Genomic DNA, 17,095 nt, shown 5'->3' with positions numbered 1-17,095 from the left:
ATACATTAATTATTGTGCATATGACGAATAAACTTTTTGAAAAGTTGGACCTACATTATATATATATATATAGAGAGAGAGAGAGATTCTTTTTGGCTTGAAAATATATAGTAAAAAAATATTTTGAACCACATTATTCGTGAATATTTTACTCAAAAGTAGATTTGACATTGTTCGATGGAGCTCTAATTATGTGCAAATGCATGATGATATGTATTAGCTAGGCCATATATTCCACCTTAATTAATTACAAGCTACAACAAATTCAACAGCCTGACTACAACTGGCCAAGGTTAATTATATGATATTTGCTGGGTATTGTACGTACGTAGACAAATATTCCACCAATACAATTTATGTTTTAAACAAAGTGCCTAAGTTCGGCTCATAATCATATATATTATATATATATATTGCGAAATTAAAGCATTTCCAATGCATAATATTAATTATAACCTGTTAGGCATTACCATCCGATTTTTTTTTTTTTTTTTTTTTTTTTTAAAAAAAGAAAAGTTATTTGAAAGACTCTCGCTTTTGAAAAATACTCGATCTACATCTCATTCTCTACTCCATTAATAGATTCATTTTTATTCTTTACACACTTTACATCCCACTTTTTTCTCATTCTTTAAAATAGTCATTCTCTATTACAAAAAAAAAAAAAAAAAAAAAAATTCATTCTCATTAAAATATCAATTAAACAGCACTGAATTTGCTACGGGGATTTAATTTTCATATATGAAGAATTAGTGTAACATTTTGTGCAAAATGAAGAATGGTAAAGAATCGGATGCATGTAAAGGCGTTTTAAGAGGTGGTTAACTATAATTTTAAAAAAAGAGGCAAACAAGTCGTTGGAGAGGAACAACTATCCATGCATATATATGATGCCCATATTGAAAGAAAGATCTAGAAAGTGTTTCACCTTTCTATACCTTTGAATTCATTAGTTGATTGAGGCATGGAATAGGGTTCTCAAATCTCAAGTGGGGTTGGCCAAAATAGGACATAATTAAACATGCATATCTCTCCAATGTTGGAGCTATTTTCCTCTCAACAGACATTATATCCTTATCAATCTCCACAACCACCAAGCTTTCAACTAATCATCAACCAAAGGAATATGAATTGCATGTAAACTCGATCTCATTTGTTTTGTTTTGTTTTTTTGTTTGGTTTTTCTGGCTAGCTAGATCACTAATCTACCATTGAGACTATTAGAATATTAATTAATATAATTAAGAGATTAAATTTACTACTTTTTACCTGCTTAAACTTTTGAAAACATGCAACTATTGATTTAACATAATATCATAGCAAAATCCATGAGTTCGAACTTTTTCTCCATCATTCACCTCTCATTTTATTAATTTCAATTAAATATCTTACATTTTGAGCATTACTTATTGAAGAAGTGGCTTGCGCACTGGCTTACCCGTGCAAATTTTTTTATGTGACTCTTCCAATTACCCTTCAACGAAAAAACAAATTTTTTTTTTTTTTAAAAGAAAAAAAGAGGTTGACGGGGTTACGTTGGGGTGGTTTGCCTGAAATCTTTTTTGTGGGTAGTCAAACCATTCATCAGCCCTGCCACCTTGGGATCAAGGGTCACAAATGATGGTTCGGGGATAAGTTAATTAATTCGAGAGAGTTAAGTATATTTTCTAAAATAAAAATAAAAATAATAAAAAAAAGGATGTTTAAAGAGTCTCATATGGCTCTCCGGTGTTTTGAATAGAAAGAAGCAAAGATAAAAGAAAATGTAATTGGAATGGCGTGACAGTGAAAATCAGCATGCAATTTTTTATTTTATTTTTAATGAAAGTACTATGATTTAATTTTCATTATCATGTACATCATCAAATTATCTAGCAATCATATACTAGTCAACTAAATAACATTAATACATTACTATATAATAAATAATTAATGACCAAGTCAGACAAACAAATTCATATTATATTTGGGGGTCAGCATAACAAAGTCCACATCTCTAATGGTTTGTCGACGTGTCGTAATCGCCATAGGCGAACAATTTGAATTCAAGCAAGCTTTAACTGATTTAAAACTCAAGAACACACCTAAAATATTCTTCTTGTCATGCACAAGGGGCTGAAAATTTAGCCTGGAATCAAGCTTTCCGCCTAAAACACTAAAAAGCATTTGATTCCAGCACTCCTTCTGATAATGACATGAAGGCATGCAAGACAAGAATATATATAATATTATGATATAAAACAATATTAATTTGTATTACTAAGAGTTAATTAAATACCATAATATATACTTGTATTCTGATATAACAGCTGATATCATCCACATTTAGAATAGTATTATATGCCGTTTAAAGATTCCCATGAGGATATATATATATCTTGACTTATTACCTTAATTATATATACTGAGAGGTGGTGTGTAGGTGAATGTGATTGTTAGATTTCAATGAATAGTGGAGAGCATGTAGATAATTGTTGTTCTAAGCTATTTTCTAATCAAAATATTGATCAAAACATATATTAAAGAAAAGATGCATTTATTAAAATATTTTCTTAATTGATTGTGAGTTTTAGTTTGTTAAAACGGGTTGTACGTACATATAACCTAAAATAATAGGCTCAAATGTTGACGAGTGATTGTTGAGTCCTTGTGCTTTATGCACCTTAACCTGTGTAGGCCTGTAACCCTATTAGGGTTAGGAGTCTCATCGATGAGTGGACTCCATTTGATATTCTATATGTAGGCTATGTTTTCATCCGATCTCCATACACATAAAACCGAGTAGTTCTAGAAGTCCCTCATGTATTACTCTTGTGTCTCTTAAAAAATGAGGTGACTTTTAAAATTACAGTTTGATCAAAATTCAATAATGATCAATTACAACTCTAATGATGATTTTAAAAGTCACTTTATTTTTTGAGCGACACAAGAGAAATTTCTAACATTACTCTACAAAACCCTATTCTGATTAATGAGAGAATTTGGCTTGCCCTAAGAAAAGAGCAAGGAGGGGATCGAAGACTTAAGTGCTAACAATATTTTTCAGCACGCCTAATTTAACAAAATCAAGAAGATGAATTCTGCAGATATTTCTGAACTCCGCAAATTATTATTTTATATTCTAATTTTTTGGAATTTTTATTATAGAATTAACAGTATTAATATATATATATGGCCGTGTGATGAGCAGTGATTTATATTATAGAATTATGAGGGGCAAGAAACATAACCATGACATAACTATTCTTAAAATTAATGAGAATGTTGATATTAATATATGGCATAGGTTTAGTTCTTATAGTTAACCAGAAAGAGGGAGAAGTATTGGTGTTAAATCACTACTTATCTAAAAAGCTCAGAATAATAGAAAATGATGAATTTAATCAATCAAGTAATATTCTAAGTAGTGGTACACCGGTGTAACTGATATGAGAAAGGTTGAGATAAGAAAAATCTATAGTAACAAAAAAAAAATAAAATAATAAAAGCTTAATTTTGGTAAGAAGTATATGCATGGGGTTGAGGCAATTAAAGAAAGATGTGATGGGTAATACATTTTTAATTAGGTTGCTTCCAATATAAAGCCGAATAGATCGTACATGTACTCAAATTGTTGAATCATAATTTTTTTTTTTTTTTTAAAAATTTTCCTAATTAAATTGTTGAATCATAAGTTATATGTCCCAAATTTGGTTTAGTTTAAACATATTTATAGTTCTCTGGTTTTAGAAACCCATCTAGATTCTTGATCTAGCTATAGTAATATAATAGATCTGTGATCAATTAATATTCGTTTGCTGATTCGTGTGGATGGAATTGGTAATCTTTATATCTATTCATCATTTTCTCAACATGTTAAGAATCTTATAATATGTAGTACAAAAGTCCACTGTGCTTTTTGATTTGTATAGTACAACAAGAACTTTTCTGTTAATTTCATATAACCACTTTGCAAGATGCAATGTCAAGGGAAGAGAGAATGATTCGTATCTCTTGTGAGAGAAAAGATCTAGTTTTTTAAATTTTATACCATCCTTTTGTGTGTGGCTAAATTGACTTCAACAGTATCCAAAGATATAGGAATAATTGCAGATATATAGGGAATTTATGCCGGTATCTCAGATCAGATTATTAAGCTATAGATGCCCATAACAATATTCTCCAATGTTTAGATGATAAATTACCAATACTATGGAATTTCTTTAACTTCTTGAGACCCATATATACAACTTTGATATTTTTTGTATATGTTTTTTTTTTTTTTTTCTTGATGGTGGAGACACAGCTAACATTCCTATCGATTTTATGCAAGGACAAAGTCCTGTTAATTTATTTGTTTATCTTGGAGATATTTCTATTTTTATACGTGTTTTAGGCTTTGGTTATGTCAATGGATCATTGTTTCATTCCTATCCATTATGGGAATAAAAAAAGGCTTTGCATAGTGGTTTTATACAATCATATTCATATCTTACACCAGAAGTTTTTCAGAATATAAGAGAGAATTTTCAACATTATTGTTGTTTACCCATCTAATCTGCATCTTCTACTCTTTTCCAATTTGCGTATACTTTGCGTGTGGCTTTTGCTTTCTAGAAAGTATATGAAAAGAAAAAAAATGTGATGTAGTTTTGGATGGTAGACAAGAAAGTTGAGTAGAAATCAGCTCCCCCTTGCTATTCTTGTTAGCCTTGATCATCATCATCTGTAGATGAACACCCAGAAGATAGATTGCAGAGAACCAGTTAATCAGAACTATGGAGTGATCATCAATGATTGTAGTTCTGAATTTGCTAATCGTTCTTCCCAATTAATTGGATTCAGACAGCCTTGGCAGATGGGAACTTGTGTTCCCATGGAGGGAGGATCACAACAGCAATATAATGTGCCTGCAAAATCATCCACCACCATTATGAGCCGCTTTGAATCACCAGCTTCTGCTTTTTATGCAACCGAACGGTGCATGGGATTTCCACAGTATGAGTGTCAAGATGGTAATACCTCATTGAGCTCCCAATTTTCCAGGACTTATGATTCACAGCTACCTTCTTATCAATCTTCTGGGGAAGACTTTTCCACTGATTCAGCAAACCAAGCTGGCTACAACTTTGATTTGAGAAACACCCTTCAGGCAATAGTGAAATCCCAGTTCTCTAGTAATCAATACTATGGATCTTCTGAAAAGTCCAATAAAATTTCATGCAGCAATTCATCAGGGTGTAAGCTTCTTCCACATGAACAAAATAAGTTGCCTGGTGATGATACTATCTATGGTGGGGGGCACCTTTCGATACCTTTTAAAGGAAATCAGGATCATATGGTATGTACTTTTAATTCTTTAGGTGCATTAATTCAAGTTTAGCATAAATCATGCAGATTAAGGCTAGGAACTTTTTCAGGGTAATTGCAATTCGTACAACTCCCAGCTTCCACAGCTGAGCTTCTCCTCTCAGCAAGAGAAGCAGTCTACAAGATTTTCGTCTGAAAGTGTATCTGTTACTTCTGGCAACTCTGCTTCAACCAGTGCAGTACTCTCAAGTAAAACACGAATAAGGTGGACTCAGGATCTTCATGAGAAGTTTGTTGAGTGTGTTAGTCGCCTTGGGGGTGCTGAGAGTAAGTAATTTGGTATAGGATTTGTCAAAATATTCAAAAAAAGAAAAAGAAAAAAAACCATCGTTTTCTGACAAGTTCTCTAATGATTGACTATAGAGGCAACGCCAAAGGCAATACTGAAGCTGATGGACTCAGATGGATTGACCATTTTTCACGTGAAAAGTCATCTCCAGGTATCGAGGTTTTCTTAACCATTTTAGATGTTGCTTGTAACCTGGTTTTATTTTCCCTTAACAAATCTTGATTCATTTCTTATGTTGTAGAAATACCGAATTGCAAAATACATGCCAGACTCGACAGAAGGTGATTCCTTGTTTTAATCCTTGTGTTTATCTGAGTCATTTATAGTGTTTGATTCCTCTGCTCTTAGCTAGCTGAACTCTATTAAGTATTATTGAAGAAAATTGGAGTAATTATTATGATTGTGATTTGCACTGTGTATAAGAGTGTCACTTTGCTCTGAGTCATGAGCTCTATTGGAGATTCCTTTTCCCCCCCTCTATATGGAGATTCCTCCTTTTTTGTTTTGTTTTGTTTTTTTTTTTTTGCATTAGCTCTCTGTGGAATAAGTAGGGTTTTAGCTATGATGATAGCCATAATTAGGCCACAACAGCCCTAGCATACAGATTTTAGAGGTTATATAGATTTTTTCACTAGGCTAGCCTTTTTGTTTCAGATCAGACAGGCGAGCATTTAGAGAGGCCTCAATCCTACAGCGAAAGAATTTTTCTTTTGATTTGCAAAAATTGATGTATATCATTGTCTCTTTTCTCTCTTTGGTGGTCTTTTCCCCTCTTTTCCTTCTATTACAAGGCACTAGTCATCACAAAAGGATCCTTCACGTGTCATGTTTCTTTGGTTGATCCCCTGAAATGAACAGGCCAACATCATTCAAGCAAAGTGACTGTTAATTTTATTTTTTTGTCTTTAGAACTAAATTTACATCATGTTCAACGGACACTAAATTTATTTTAAGAACTTGTCTTCAGGTTTTACAAAAGCTGCAATTCAGTTACTTCAGTTTGATGTAGTGTCTGAGAATCCATATAGGATCCACTACATCAACTGTGCTGTCTGTCTACACTTGTTTATGTTCATTTTTACTATGATGGGGCAGACATAATTTTTGTAATTATGCTGAGTTTTCATGAGAAGGAAACTATCATTCTTCTGGTCATCAGCAGCAACTTTTGTGGCATTATCACTTTTGGTGATGCACAAAGTATTTGTTTAGATTTGATAACTTTGTCAATCTACTGTTCTCTTCTCTCAATAAGATTATAATGACTTGGTCTAGCCAGTTAAGTAATAAATCTGACCAGAATTGCCTTTTCTATTGCAGGAAAATTAGAGAAAAGAAATAGCATGAACAATGTGGCCCAGCTTGATGTTAAAACGTATAGTTCATGAATCTCATCCTGTCTTTTAGTCATTCAATTCAAACAAATTTTTCCCCTTAAAATTGGCATTCTTTTAAAATTGGTATTTAATTTAATTTTCCTTTTCTTCTTCATTGCTATATACACACTACCCTTTAACATAAGAGCTTAGTCTGACACCAACTTGTGAACTTTGTCTTGCAGTGGCTTGCAAATCAGAGAGGCACTGCAAGTGCAGTTAGATGTCCAGAGGCGTCTTCATGAGCAATTAGAGGTGCACTCATAGATTCTTCTTACTCATATCAGATAGTAATTTCATTTATGTCTACATATCCTCTTGTTTTAGGATTTTTCCAGTATTTTCCAGGCATTACTTCCACATGATCCTTTCTTTCTGCATTTGTTTCCTTATTCCATGTATAAGTGTAGTTTCAGATATCCTTCACAAATAATTTCTCTTCCAAGGAGATAATGACATTTTTTTTGTTTGCTTTTACATTTATCTTCCATAAGATGCTCAACTTCCCATCTGTTACTGAAAGAACTATTTTGGAACTTGAACTTTTATCTTCCCCCACTACATCAGCTAGGGACTGTTGATTAATTACCTGGTAAAATGATTAAAAAAATAAAACATAGTGAAACCTGGAACTCAAACTTCACATAAGCACTTGCGTGTCATGGGGTTGCAGGCATTTATTGACCAATCTATTATTTACAAGCTCATCTTTTGGGGCCAGGTTCAGAGAAATCTACAGCTACGAATTGAAGAACAAGGGAAGCAACTCAAAATGATGTTTGACCAACAACAGAAAACAACTAGTGGCCTCTTCAAGAATCACAAATTGGATACGTCCTCTGCTGAAGCATCAGTTAGTCTTAAAGATGTTCAGGTTTCAACTTCTGAAGGGTATGGAAATTCCCACTTCCCATCAAAGATAAGTTAGCCCCTCAAAGCAACCCAATATGATCTTTTGCATATATATACATCAAAGCACTTAAAAGCAGTCACCTGGAAAGCTTTGGGGTCTTTTGCATATAAGCAGTTAAGAAGTCATGAGGTTCCTTCAAAGGTCATCCCCTTCAACAGAATACAAGAACAGCAGAGTATTTGCTTAATCCTTCAAAGTGAACTCACTGAATCTACTTAATGAAAGGTAAATACAACTGAGTGAACTCATCCACAATGCAAATCTGCAAAGAAATGCTTCGTATCCATTGTGCATAACCCGTGCACAAATATGTCAGTGAAGCATTGTTCTTTTCATGTTCCTTTAGAGTTCTTGTCTTAATTGTAAGAATAATGTTGTCTGGTGGATGAATTGTCTGCTTTCATGTCCTTTTGTATATGAAGTAAAAAGTTTATCTAATATTTCGGCTAAATATCCTACGTATTATTGGAAGGAAGTTTTAAAAATATTAATTAAATGATTAAATTTATTATTATTTTTTATTAATATAAACTTTTAAGATAATTAATGACTTACTTTGAATAGGAAGTTAGCATTCTATTGATGTGTCTAGAACTCGCAGTCTTCACAATGCTGTCTCTTAGCCTTTAGGGCTTGCCTAGATAGCAAAAGCATGGAGAAATAAAGACGAAATCCCCTGGCCCATAAGAACAATTTTATCCTCAACGTTGATTATTAATGAAACTTGTCCCCAATCTCGTCCTTGTTCCTATGGCGGCCGGCCACCATGTTCGGAGGTAGCGTCTCTATTATAGTTTTACGAATTATTACAATCTCTTTACAAACTCACGTGACAGTTCTCGTAAGTAACACGTATGCCACATGGATAAAAAATTAAGTAACAAAAGTTGACGGATAAATTTAATTAGTTAATGGATAACGTGGTAAGTGTTCGTGACTATTATAGTTGCTTATGCAGAAAAAAGTTTTTTTTCAAAATTAAAATTGTTAAAATCCTACCTGAGATCAATAATGTCACAAGAAAGATTAGGAGAGCGAGATGAATGATTTTTAAATAAAAATGTAAAATTAAAATTAAAATAATTATTATTTGAATATAATAAAATGCCCACTTAAATTTGTTGTTAGGCTTCAAAATTTATAAAAATGTAAATGATACGTGGGCTATCATATTAATTTGTAAATAAATAATAAATAAATAAAAACGTTATAGAAAAGATTTGCATCCAAAAAGTTATCAATATGTGGCCATTAATTAATTAGAATTCTCCTTGCTGCTCCAGCAGTCATCAGTGACCACTGACCAGAATGGCAATATCGTAGTTTGCTTGCTACATGAAAATCCCCACATGGAAGCCAATACCTGTGAAGCTCATGCAGCTTTGCCGCCGGTCAATCTGGCCTCCTCAAGTGTGTGCGAGTTGTTTATTTCAAGAATAAGCTGGATCCAACCTTTTTGTGTTGGCGTAAAATAATTTTTTTTATATTTTTTAGTATTTGGTGTGACAAAAAATAATAATCATCCAAAAACATTTTTAGTTTGAATAAAAAATCTTTTTTAATTTTCGTAAAATGGTTTTTATTTTTCTAAAACTGTAAACCAGCTTCACATTCTCAAATCGCCGGAACTCTGCAGGATCACCACCGAACCTCCGTTTGAAACTCAAATTTTTCAGTTAATTGTTTTTTGGAAACAAATTTTTTTGTATTAATATTTTTATGTTGCGAATAAAACTTAATTTTTATAAATTAACATGATTGAGTGAATATATAATAATAATAATAATAATAATTGTGATTTTCAATACGGGCCATTTTTAGCTTAAAACATTTTTCGTCGAACCAAATGGAGCCTAAGTTGCAAAATGGGCAACTTCTCATCTAATCTTTGAAAGTATTTTCAATCATTTCTCCATCTTCTCTTCTATTAGGATCAAAAGTGGAAATGATCCTTCTTGTAATTGTTTTCTTTTCCTCCTTTGAATTAAAAAAAAAAAAAAAAAACTTTGGGTAGTATCCATCTTATAAGGTGTCATAGCTGAGTAATGTTAGAGATTATCTTTTTATCCTTCAAATGTGATGTAGCTTTTAAAATCACCATTGAATTTTGGAATGGATCACTGTTTTATTTTGATTCAAATGTGATTTTAAAAATCATATCAACTTTAAGAAGATAAAAAGATAATTATTAGCATTACTCATCACAACTAAGTATATTATTGCAAGTTTCTTTACGAATTGACATGACATTTTATAATTGATAAAATAATTAAGTAAAAAATTTAATTTATTAATTTAATTAGTTAAAGGTTAACTTGTCAACCATATGCTTTTAATCATTTTATTAGTTATGCATTGTCCCATCAATTTATAAGAATGTTTGACTAAAAATTATAGTTCCCAACGTATTTTCCTTAGAAAAAAAACAAAGTTTGCATAGACCTAGATTTTCTTTATTAATTTATAAAGACACATTTGTAGTTAAGAAAGACAAAAGAGAATAAGGAACATCATAGGTATGAACACATCCCAAAATGATAACACGATAAAGATCAAGCACAATCGGATAGGGCTGTGGTGGTGCCATTCCCTGCAAATTGGCAACCAAGTAGTCCCATCGTATGTACTTGCAATTATTCTTAAACTACATAAATTGGCACGTGCTTGAAATGTTTTATATTTCGAACTCTCCCATCAATTATCAACCAATAAATGTCTCTTTAAGAGGAATTGTTGGAAAAGCCTTTTGATTAAATACTAAGAATATGATTCCTTATAATTATTTATATGCATATAAGAGAATTCAAGTAAGTGTAGAAGCCTATAAGGCTTTTGATGAATTTCTTTGAATATGATTCTTTATAATTATTTATTTGAATATGATTCTCTATAATTATTTACCGTATATGGTGCAGAAGGAATAAGGTTGTTTTTGAAGATACTTTTTCACCTCTTTCTATGGTATATTCAGAAGTCTTTAAGGCTGTTGATGAATTTCTGCTTTGTTCCCGACAGGAGAAGGATGTTGTGGTCTTAAATGGTGAAAACTCTTCTAGTAGCAAATCTTGGAAGGCCCCTAGTATGGGATTTTTTAAGGTTAATTGGGATGCCTCTCTTAATAGAAGGACTGATTTCATTGGATTGGCATGTGTTATTATAAATTTTGAAGGTCAGGTTCTGGGTGTGAAATGCAGTGCGTGTAAGGTGGAAGTGGATCCTACTTTGGTAGAGGCTATGGCAGCTCTTCATACTATTCTTTTTTGTATGGAAGTAGGCTTTAGAAATATTATTTTTGAAGGTGATGCTTTACAGGTGATCCAAGAGATAAATGCTCATCATTCTCTTCATGCACGTATTGGTCACTTTGTGGATGTTATTAAGCAAGAGTTGAGGTGCTTTTTTTCTTGTTCTTGGGCTCATTGCTATGGAGAATCTAATTGTGTTGCCCATGTGATTGCTAAGGAGGCTTCTTCTATATGCTTTTCTAGGACTTGGTTAGCGGAGATGCCTTTATTCATATCTGATGTTGTTTGTAGAGACCTTGCTATCTCTAGACTGTAATTTAGTCATCTTTTATTGGAATAGATTTGATTTGAGTTAAAAAAAAAGAAAAAAAGAAAAAAGGTGATTGTGAGAGACTATTTAAGAGACACTTAACTGGACAGGTGGTTGGACAACCCAATTTTTATTTGATCAAGTAGGTTCCATAAATGGTCTCTCCTGAATTTAAGAAGACATATAATTGTAGATGATCCTAATCTATCAATAATAATGGCGAGCACAATTCGGGATCAGGACCCATTATAATTTGTTTGAAATTTTAGATTCTAAAATTATGTAAATTCAAATTGTCCGTTACATGGAATGACTTAAAAATTGCTATTCATTAAAAAAGCGGCATGATAAAGCAAAATACAATAAAACAAAATCTCGACCTAACATATTTTTCACTCCCTTTCAATTTGAAATGGAGAGGATGCTATATATTCCCACATTTGCATATATTTATTTGTAAATGATTAATTGCTCAAATTATGGAATTTATTCCTGCTTTAGTGGGCGCACAATCTAAAGGTCCTTAATGAATGTAACAAGAGCAAGATTTGCTAATGACGTCTAGCAAGTGATGTCATTCATATAAATTTAGCAGACTTGAATCGATGAAGGATTAATTTTACTTTCATTCCAGGTATCTTCCTTTTCTTTTAAGAGGTTTGGAGCATTTCCATCTATTTATTTATTTATTTTTTCTGCTAAACAAGATGTATTGAACTCATAATTCTTTGTTTTCGAACAAAAAAGTTATAAGTAATGCAACTATCAATTTCATCAAGAGTTTGATCGTGCTGGCGGCATGTTTAAATTTAATAACTTGAATTTCCTAACAGTGTGTCTAACCCAATACTAACATATTACTTAATTTTTTTCCTTAACCAAAAGAAAAATGGACAAATGAGAAGGTTAGAATTAGCGAATTTTACAAAGGATAGTTGTTAATTTGGGCCAATGGAAGAATAACATATGTTTCCAATTTCTTGGGAAGCAAGGCAGTGAAGCAATGGGAGGCTGAATTTATTTATTTATTTATTTTTTGTAGCGTATCCTAGTTCACCTATAGCCAAACAATACTTTGGGATGTCTAGCCCACACACAATGGTAGAACGTTCCGAGCGTAGAGGCCCAACCAGGATCCCCAGACTAATCCCCGACCTATTGTTCGACGCCCCTTCAAGCATTAGGCCTTGAATCGCGGGCTATACCCAGGTGATTGGCCCCAAGAGGGAGATAACATCGAGGAGTCTCCAACTAGAGACCTCAAAAGAGAAATGCCCTAGAAGCCCCGGTCTTAACCACTCGGCCACTCCCTTGGGGTTGAAATGTCCTTTCATTGTTCCAAAAAGTAGGCTTTTACTCTTATCCTTTCAAATACTACCAATCTGGTTGATATTTCTTCTTTTATTATCTTTAATATCTGCCCATCTGGTATTAAATAATGCTTATTTCGTCTGTTTTCTTTTGGCGCTAAAAAATAAAATAAAATAAAAACTTAGGAATCCATACCAACGCCAAAGGAAATACTGAAGCTGATGGATTGACCATTTTTCATGTGAAAAGTCATCTCCAGGTATTGAAGTTTTCTTAACCACTTTAGATGTTGCTTGTAACCTGGTTTTATTTTCCCTTCACAAATCTTGAGTCATTTTCTTATGTTGTAGAAACACCGAATTGCAAAAGACATGCTGGACTCGACACAAGGTGATTCCTTGTTTTGGTTTAATCCTTGTATTTATCTGAGTGATTTATTGTGTTTGATTCCTCTGTTCTTAGCTGGTTGAACTCTTTTATATATTGTGTCAGTTTGCTCTTGAGTCATAAGGTCGATAATAACCATAATTTGGTCACAATAGCCCCCTAGCATTTCAAGTATGATCACTCTCCTTATTCAGACCACTTCAGAGGTTATACAGATTTTTTCAATAGGCTAGCCTTTTTGTTTCAGATCAGATAGGCAAGCATTTGGAGAGGCCTCAACCCTACAGTGAAGGAAGTTTTCTTTTGATTTGCAAAAATAGTTTGAAAAATGAATTATAATCGTTGTCACTTTACTCTATTTGGGGGTTGACGGCCAAACACACCTTAATTGTATTCATGCCACTCTTTTGCCCTCTTTTCCTTCTATTACAAAAATTAACTTGGCACCAGTCATCACAAAAGGATCCTTCACTTGTCATGTTTGTTTGGTTAATCCCCTGAAATGAACAGGCCAACATCATTCAAGCAAAGTGACTGTTATATTATTATCTTAGTTTGTCTTTAGAGCTAAATTTACATCATGTTCAATGCATACTAAACTTGTTCTAAGGATTTGTCTTCAGGTTCTATAAAAGCTGCAATTCAGTTGGATAAAAGCTGAAAATTCATATAGGATCCATTGCATCAATTGTGCTGTCTGTCTACATTTGTCTATGTTCATTTTTACTATATGGGGCAGACAGTTTGTCTAATTATTCTGAGTTTTCATGAATAATTATTGTGGTCATCAGCTGCAATTTTTGTTGCATTATCATTTTTGGTGATGCACAAAGTGTTTGTTTAGCTTTGTTATCTTTTTGTCAATCTACTGTACTCTTCTCTCAATAAGATTATAATGACTTGATCTAGCCAGTTATGTAATAAATCAGACCAGAATTGCCTTTTCTATTGCAGGAAAATTACAGAAAAATAAATAGCATGAACAATGTGCCCCAGCTCGATGTTGAAACGTAAAGTTCATGAATCTCATCCCATCTTTTAGTCATTCAATTCATACAAATTTCTCCCCTTGAAATTGGCCTTCTTTTGATTGGTATTTAATTTAATTTTCCTTTTCTTCTTCATTTCTATATACACACTACCCTTTAACATAAGAGCTTTAGTCTGACACCAACTTGTGAACTTTGTCTTGCAAATCAGAGAGGCACTGCAAGTGCAGCTAGATGTCCAGAGGCGTCTTCATGAACAATTAGAGGTGCACTCATGGGCTCTTCTTATTCATATCAGATAGTAATTTCATTTATGTATACATATCCTCTTGTTTTAGGAGTTTTCCAGTATTTTCCAGGCATTACTTCCACATGGTCCTTTTTTTCTGCATTTGTTTCCTTATTCCATGTGTAAGTGTAGTTTCAGATATCCTTCACAAATAATTTCTCTTCCAACGAGATAATGACATTTATTTTGTTTGCTTTTACATTTATCTTCCATAAGATGCTCAACTTCCCATCTGTTACTGAAAGAACTATTTAGGAACTTGAACTTTTATCTTCCCCCACTACATCAGCTAGGGACTGTTGATTAATTAACTGGTAAAATGATTAAAAAAATAAAACATAGTGAAACCTGGAACTCAAACTTCACATAAGCACTTGCATATCATGGGGGTTGCAGGCATTTATTGACCAATCTATTATTTACAAGCTCATCCTTTTGGGCCAGGTTCAGAGAAATCTACAGCTACGAATTGAAGAACAAGGGAAGCAACTCAAAATGATGTTTGACCAACAACAGAAAACAACTAGTGGCCTCTTCAAGAATCACAAATACTTCCTCTGCTGAACCATCAATTAGTCTTAAAGATGTTCAGGCTTCAACTTCTAAAGGTCCTATCCCCTGTTTGTATTTTTTTGGGACAATGAGGATTAAACTTTAGAAAAAGTGGTTGTCATGTGTTGTTGAACTGTTTCCACAAGGTGCAATAAGCTGCCAGATTGGTGCTCTGTAAACTTGTTTCACCTCATAGTGTTGGACACAGCTCGCCAATGGAGTCCGGCTTTCTTGATTAAAAATAATAATAATAATAATAACAATTGGAATAGACATTCCTGTTGCTCATGAGGGAATTTTAAAGCACTAACATTAGCTTCTTTAAAAGTCATTCCCTTATCCAAATGTAGTAAAAACTCTTAAAAAACCCTTTGAAACAAATTTTATTGTTATTTCTTAAATTAAAGGAACCAAAAGTTGTATCTAAATTTAGGGCACCAAAAGTGGTTCCCTTAACATTAATTTAATATAAAAAACTTTATCTTTCCCCTCTCTTTCCTCTAACATTTATTTCAAACAATATTTAAATAATTTCTCTTTCCTCCTCTCCCTTTCTCCCGTAACATTTAATATAAATAATATTTAAATAGTATATGGAAAAGATAATGAAAACTTTGTAGAATTTATTTGAATAGAAAAGAAAAAAATCGTTTAATTTCTTATATTTAACAAAAATTTAAAGGAAGCTGCTGCTAGTACTCTTACGGCTTGCCTAGATAGCAAAAGCATGAGGAAGTACAAACGAAGTCCCGTTGCTACATTAATTGTTAAACCAATGATTAAAGCTCAAGTCATTAACTTGTTGAAGAAATAATAACTCTGGGAAACATATGGAAATCTAGTCAATAGGCTGATTTCGAAAGCATATATATGTATACTCCTTTTCTGAATAAAGTTGAAGCTACAGATTTGTTTAAGCCACCATGTTGTTTGATAGGGAAAGATTGATTGTGATACAACCCACTCAAATCCTTATGCAAACCATCAAAACTGATAGAAGGAATATTGTGAAATCTGCAGCTTTTTTTCCTTTTTCATGAAGTGGAAGGCTGGATTAAGATGATAGAAAGGGTTTCTATCGATTAAAAAACAAAAAAATTAAGAAAATAAAAGGATAAATTAATTTCTCCGAAGGGATTGGAACTCCAATTGATCATTTCTAGGGGATTAACCTCCAAATGCCTTGGGTAAAGTTGTATTTCTTTTCCATGAATTGGTCATACTGAATCTACAATCTTAAATACAGAAGAATTACACTTATTTTGGAAATAGAAATAAATACACATTTGACAACATAAAAGGAGATCAAGGAAATAAAATCAGGACAGAAATAAAAATGTAATCACGAAATAAATAAAAGAGATTGGGTTTTCTAACATTCCCTAACCCTGCAAACAATCTTGTATTCGTTAAGGTTGATCATTAATAAAACATGTCCCCAATCTCGTCATTGATCCTATGGCGGCGGCCTCCATGTCCTCATCAAAGGTTATGTCTCAAGAATGGCGCATCGGAATTGTTTTACCTCTGAGTTGACATCCATCTACTCGGCCCTCACAATTTAGAGCAAGCATATTTATATCGAGCGGGCTACTATATTGGGCTAGCCCAACCGGATCAACCCACTTAATTGGGTCGGATCTCTGTATTGGGCTGACCCACTTAATAGACTAGTTATTTTTTTTTTTTTCTTAAATGAAATTGGGTCGGGTTTGGGTTAAAAATCCTACCCAAAACCTAAACCTTAAGACCCGAAAACTTCAATCCCCTACCGCCGCTACCATTAGCCTCCCACAACCTTATGCGGCGGCCATGAGAGGAGGCCGCCGCTTAGTGACCCACAGGGGTCGCCGTTCACCTAGACGACAAGCAGCCCGTAAAGGGCCGCTGCTATTGTGATAGGTAGCCCGAATCTTACATATCTTTGTAGTCATTGGACTTTGTATAAGAATTTAATGTCTCACATGACATGGCATAAGGTTAATTAATCCTCTTTAATAAACTGTTGGTTAATTTTTTTTTTAAAGGATAAATTGTTGGTTAATTAGCTAAGAAAAGTTGTTTCTTATTTAATTCATACTTTGA

General features: G+C 33.1%; 1 protein-coding gene and 1 long non-coding RNA gene across 4 annotated transcripts; both read left to right on the top strand.

The window, feature by feature from the left end:
* Positions 1–3,709: 3,709 nt before the first annotated feature.
* Positions 3,710–8,378, top strand: LOC133874098 (myb family transcription factor PHL5-like). 3 transcript variants are annotated; one of them, XM_062311930.1, is made up of 8 exons: positions 3,710–3,819; positions 4,825–5,320; positions 5,400–5,616; positions 5,713–5,789; positions 5,880–5,919; positions 6,959–7,013; positions 7,200–7,269; positions 7,736–8,378. In XM_062311930.1, exons 2-8 carry the CDS (start codon positions 4,838–4,840, stop codon positions 7,940–7,942), a joined length of 1,149 nt encoding a protein of 382 aa, XP_062167914.1. In that variant the 5' UTR covers positions 3,710–3,819; positions 4,825–4,837; the 3' UTR covers positions 7,943–8,378. The 3 variants fall into 3 exon arrangements, with proteins under 3 accessions (XP_062167914.1, XP_062167913.1, XP_062167912.1); XM_062311929.1 differs by lacking the exon at positions 3,710–3,819 and having other exon boundaries at positions 3,918–5,320; positions 5,427–5,616; XM_062311928.1 differs by lacking the exon at positions 3,710–3,819 and having other exon boundaries at positions 3,923–5,320.
* Positions 8,379–13,071: 4,693 nt separating this feature from the next.
* LOC133872279 (uncharacterized) lies at positions 13,072–15,183 on the top strand. The gene is made up of 4 exons (XR_009900998.1): positions 13,072–13,183; positions 14,135–14,273; positions 14,381–14,435; positions 14,903–15,183. It is a non-coding gene; the product is annotated as an uncharacterized LOC133872279 (long non-coding RNA).
* Positions 15,184–17,095: the final 1,912 nt, after the last annotated feature.

The sequence above is a fragment of the Alnus glutinosa genome, chromosome 7 (genome assembly GCF_958979055.1).
Source record: "Alnus glutinosa chromosome 7, dhAlnGlut1.1, whole genome shotgun sequence".
Lineage (NCBI taxonomy): Eukaryota > Viridiplantae > Streptophyta > Magnoliopsida > Fagales > Betulaceae > Alnus > Alnus glutinosa.
This window is presented reverse-complemented; position numbering and strand designations above follow the sequence as displayed.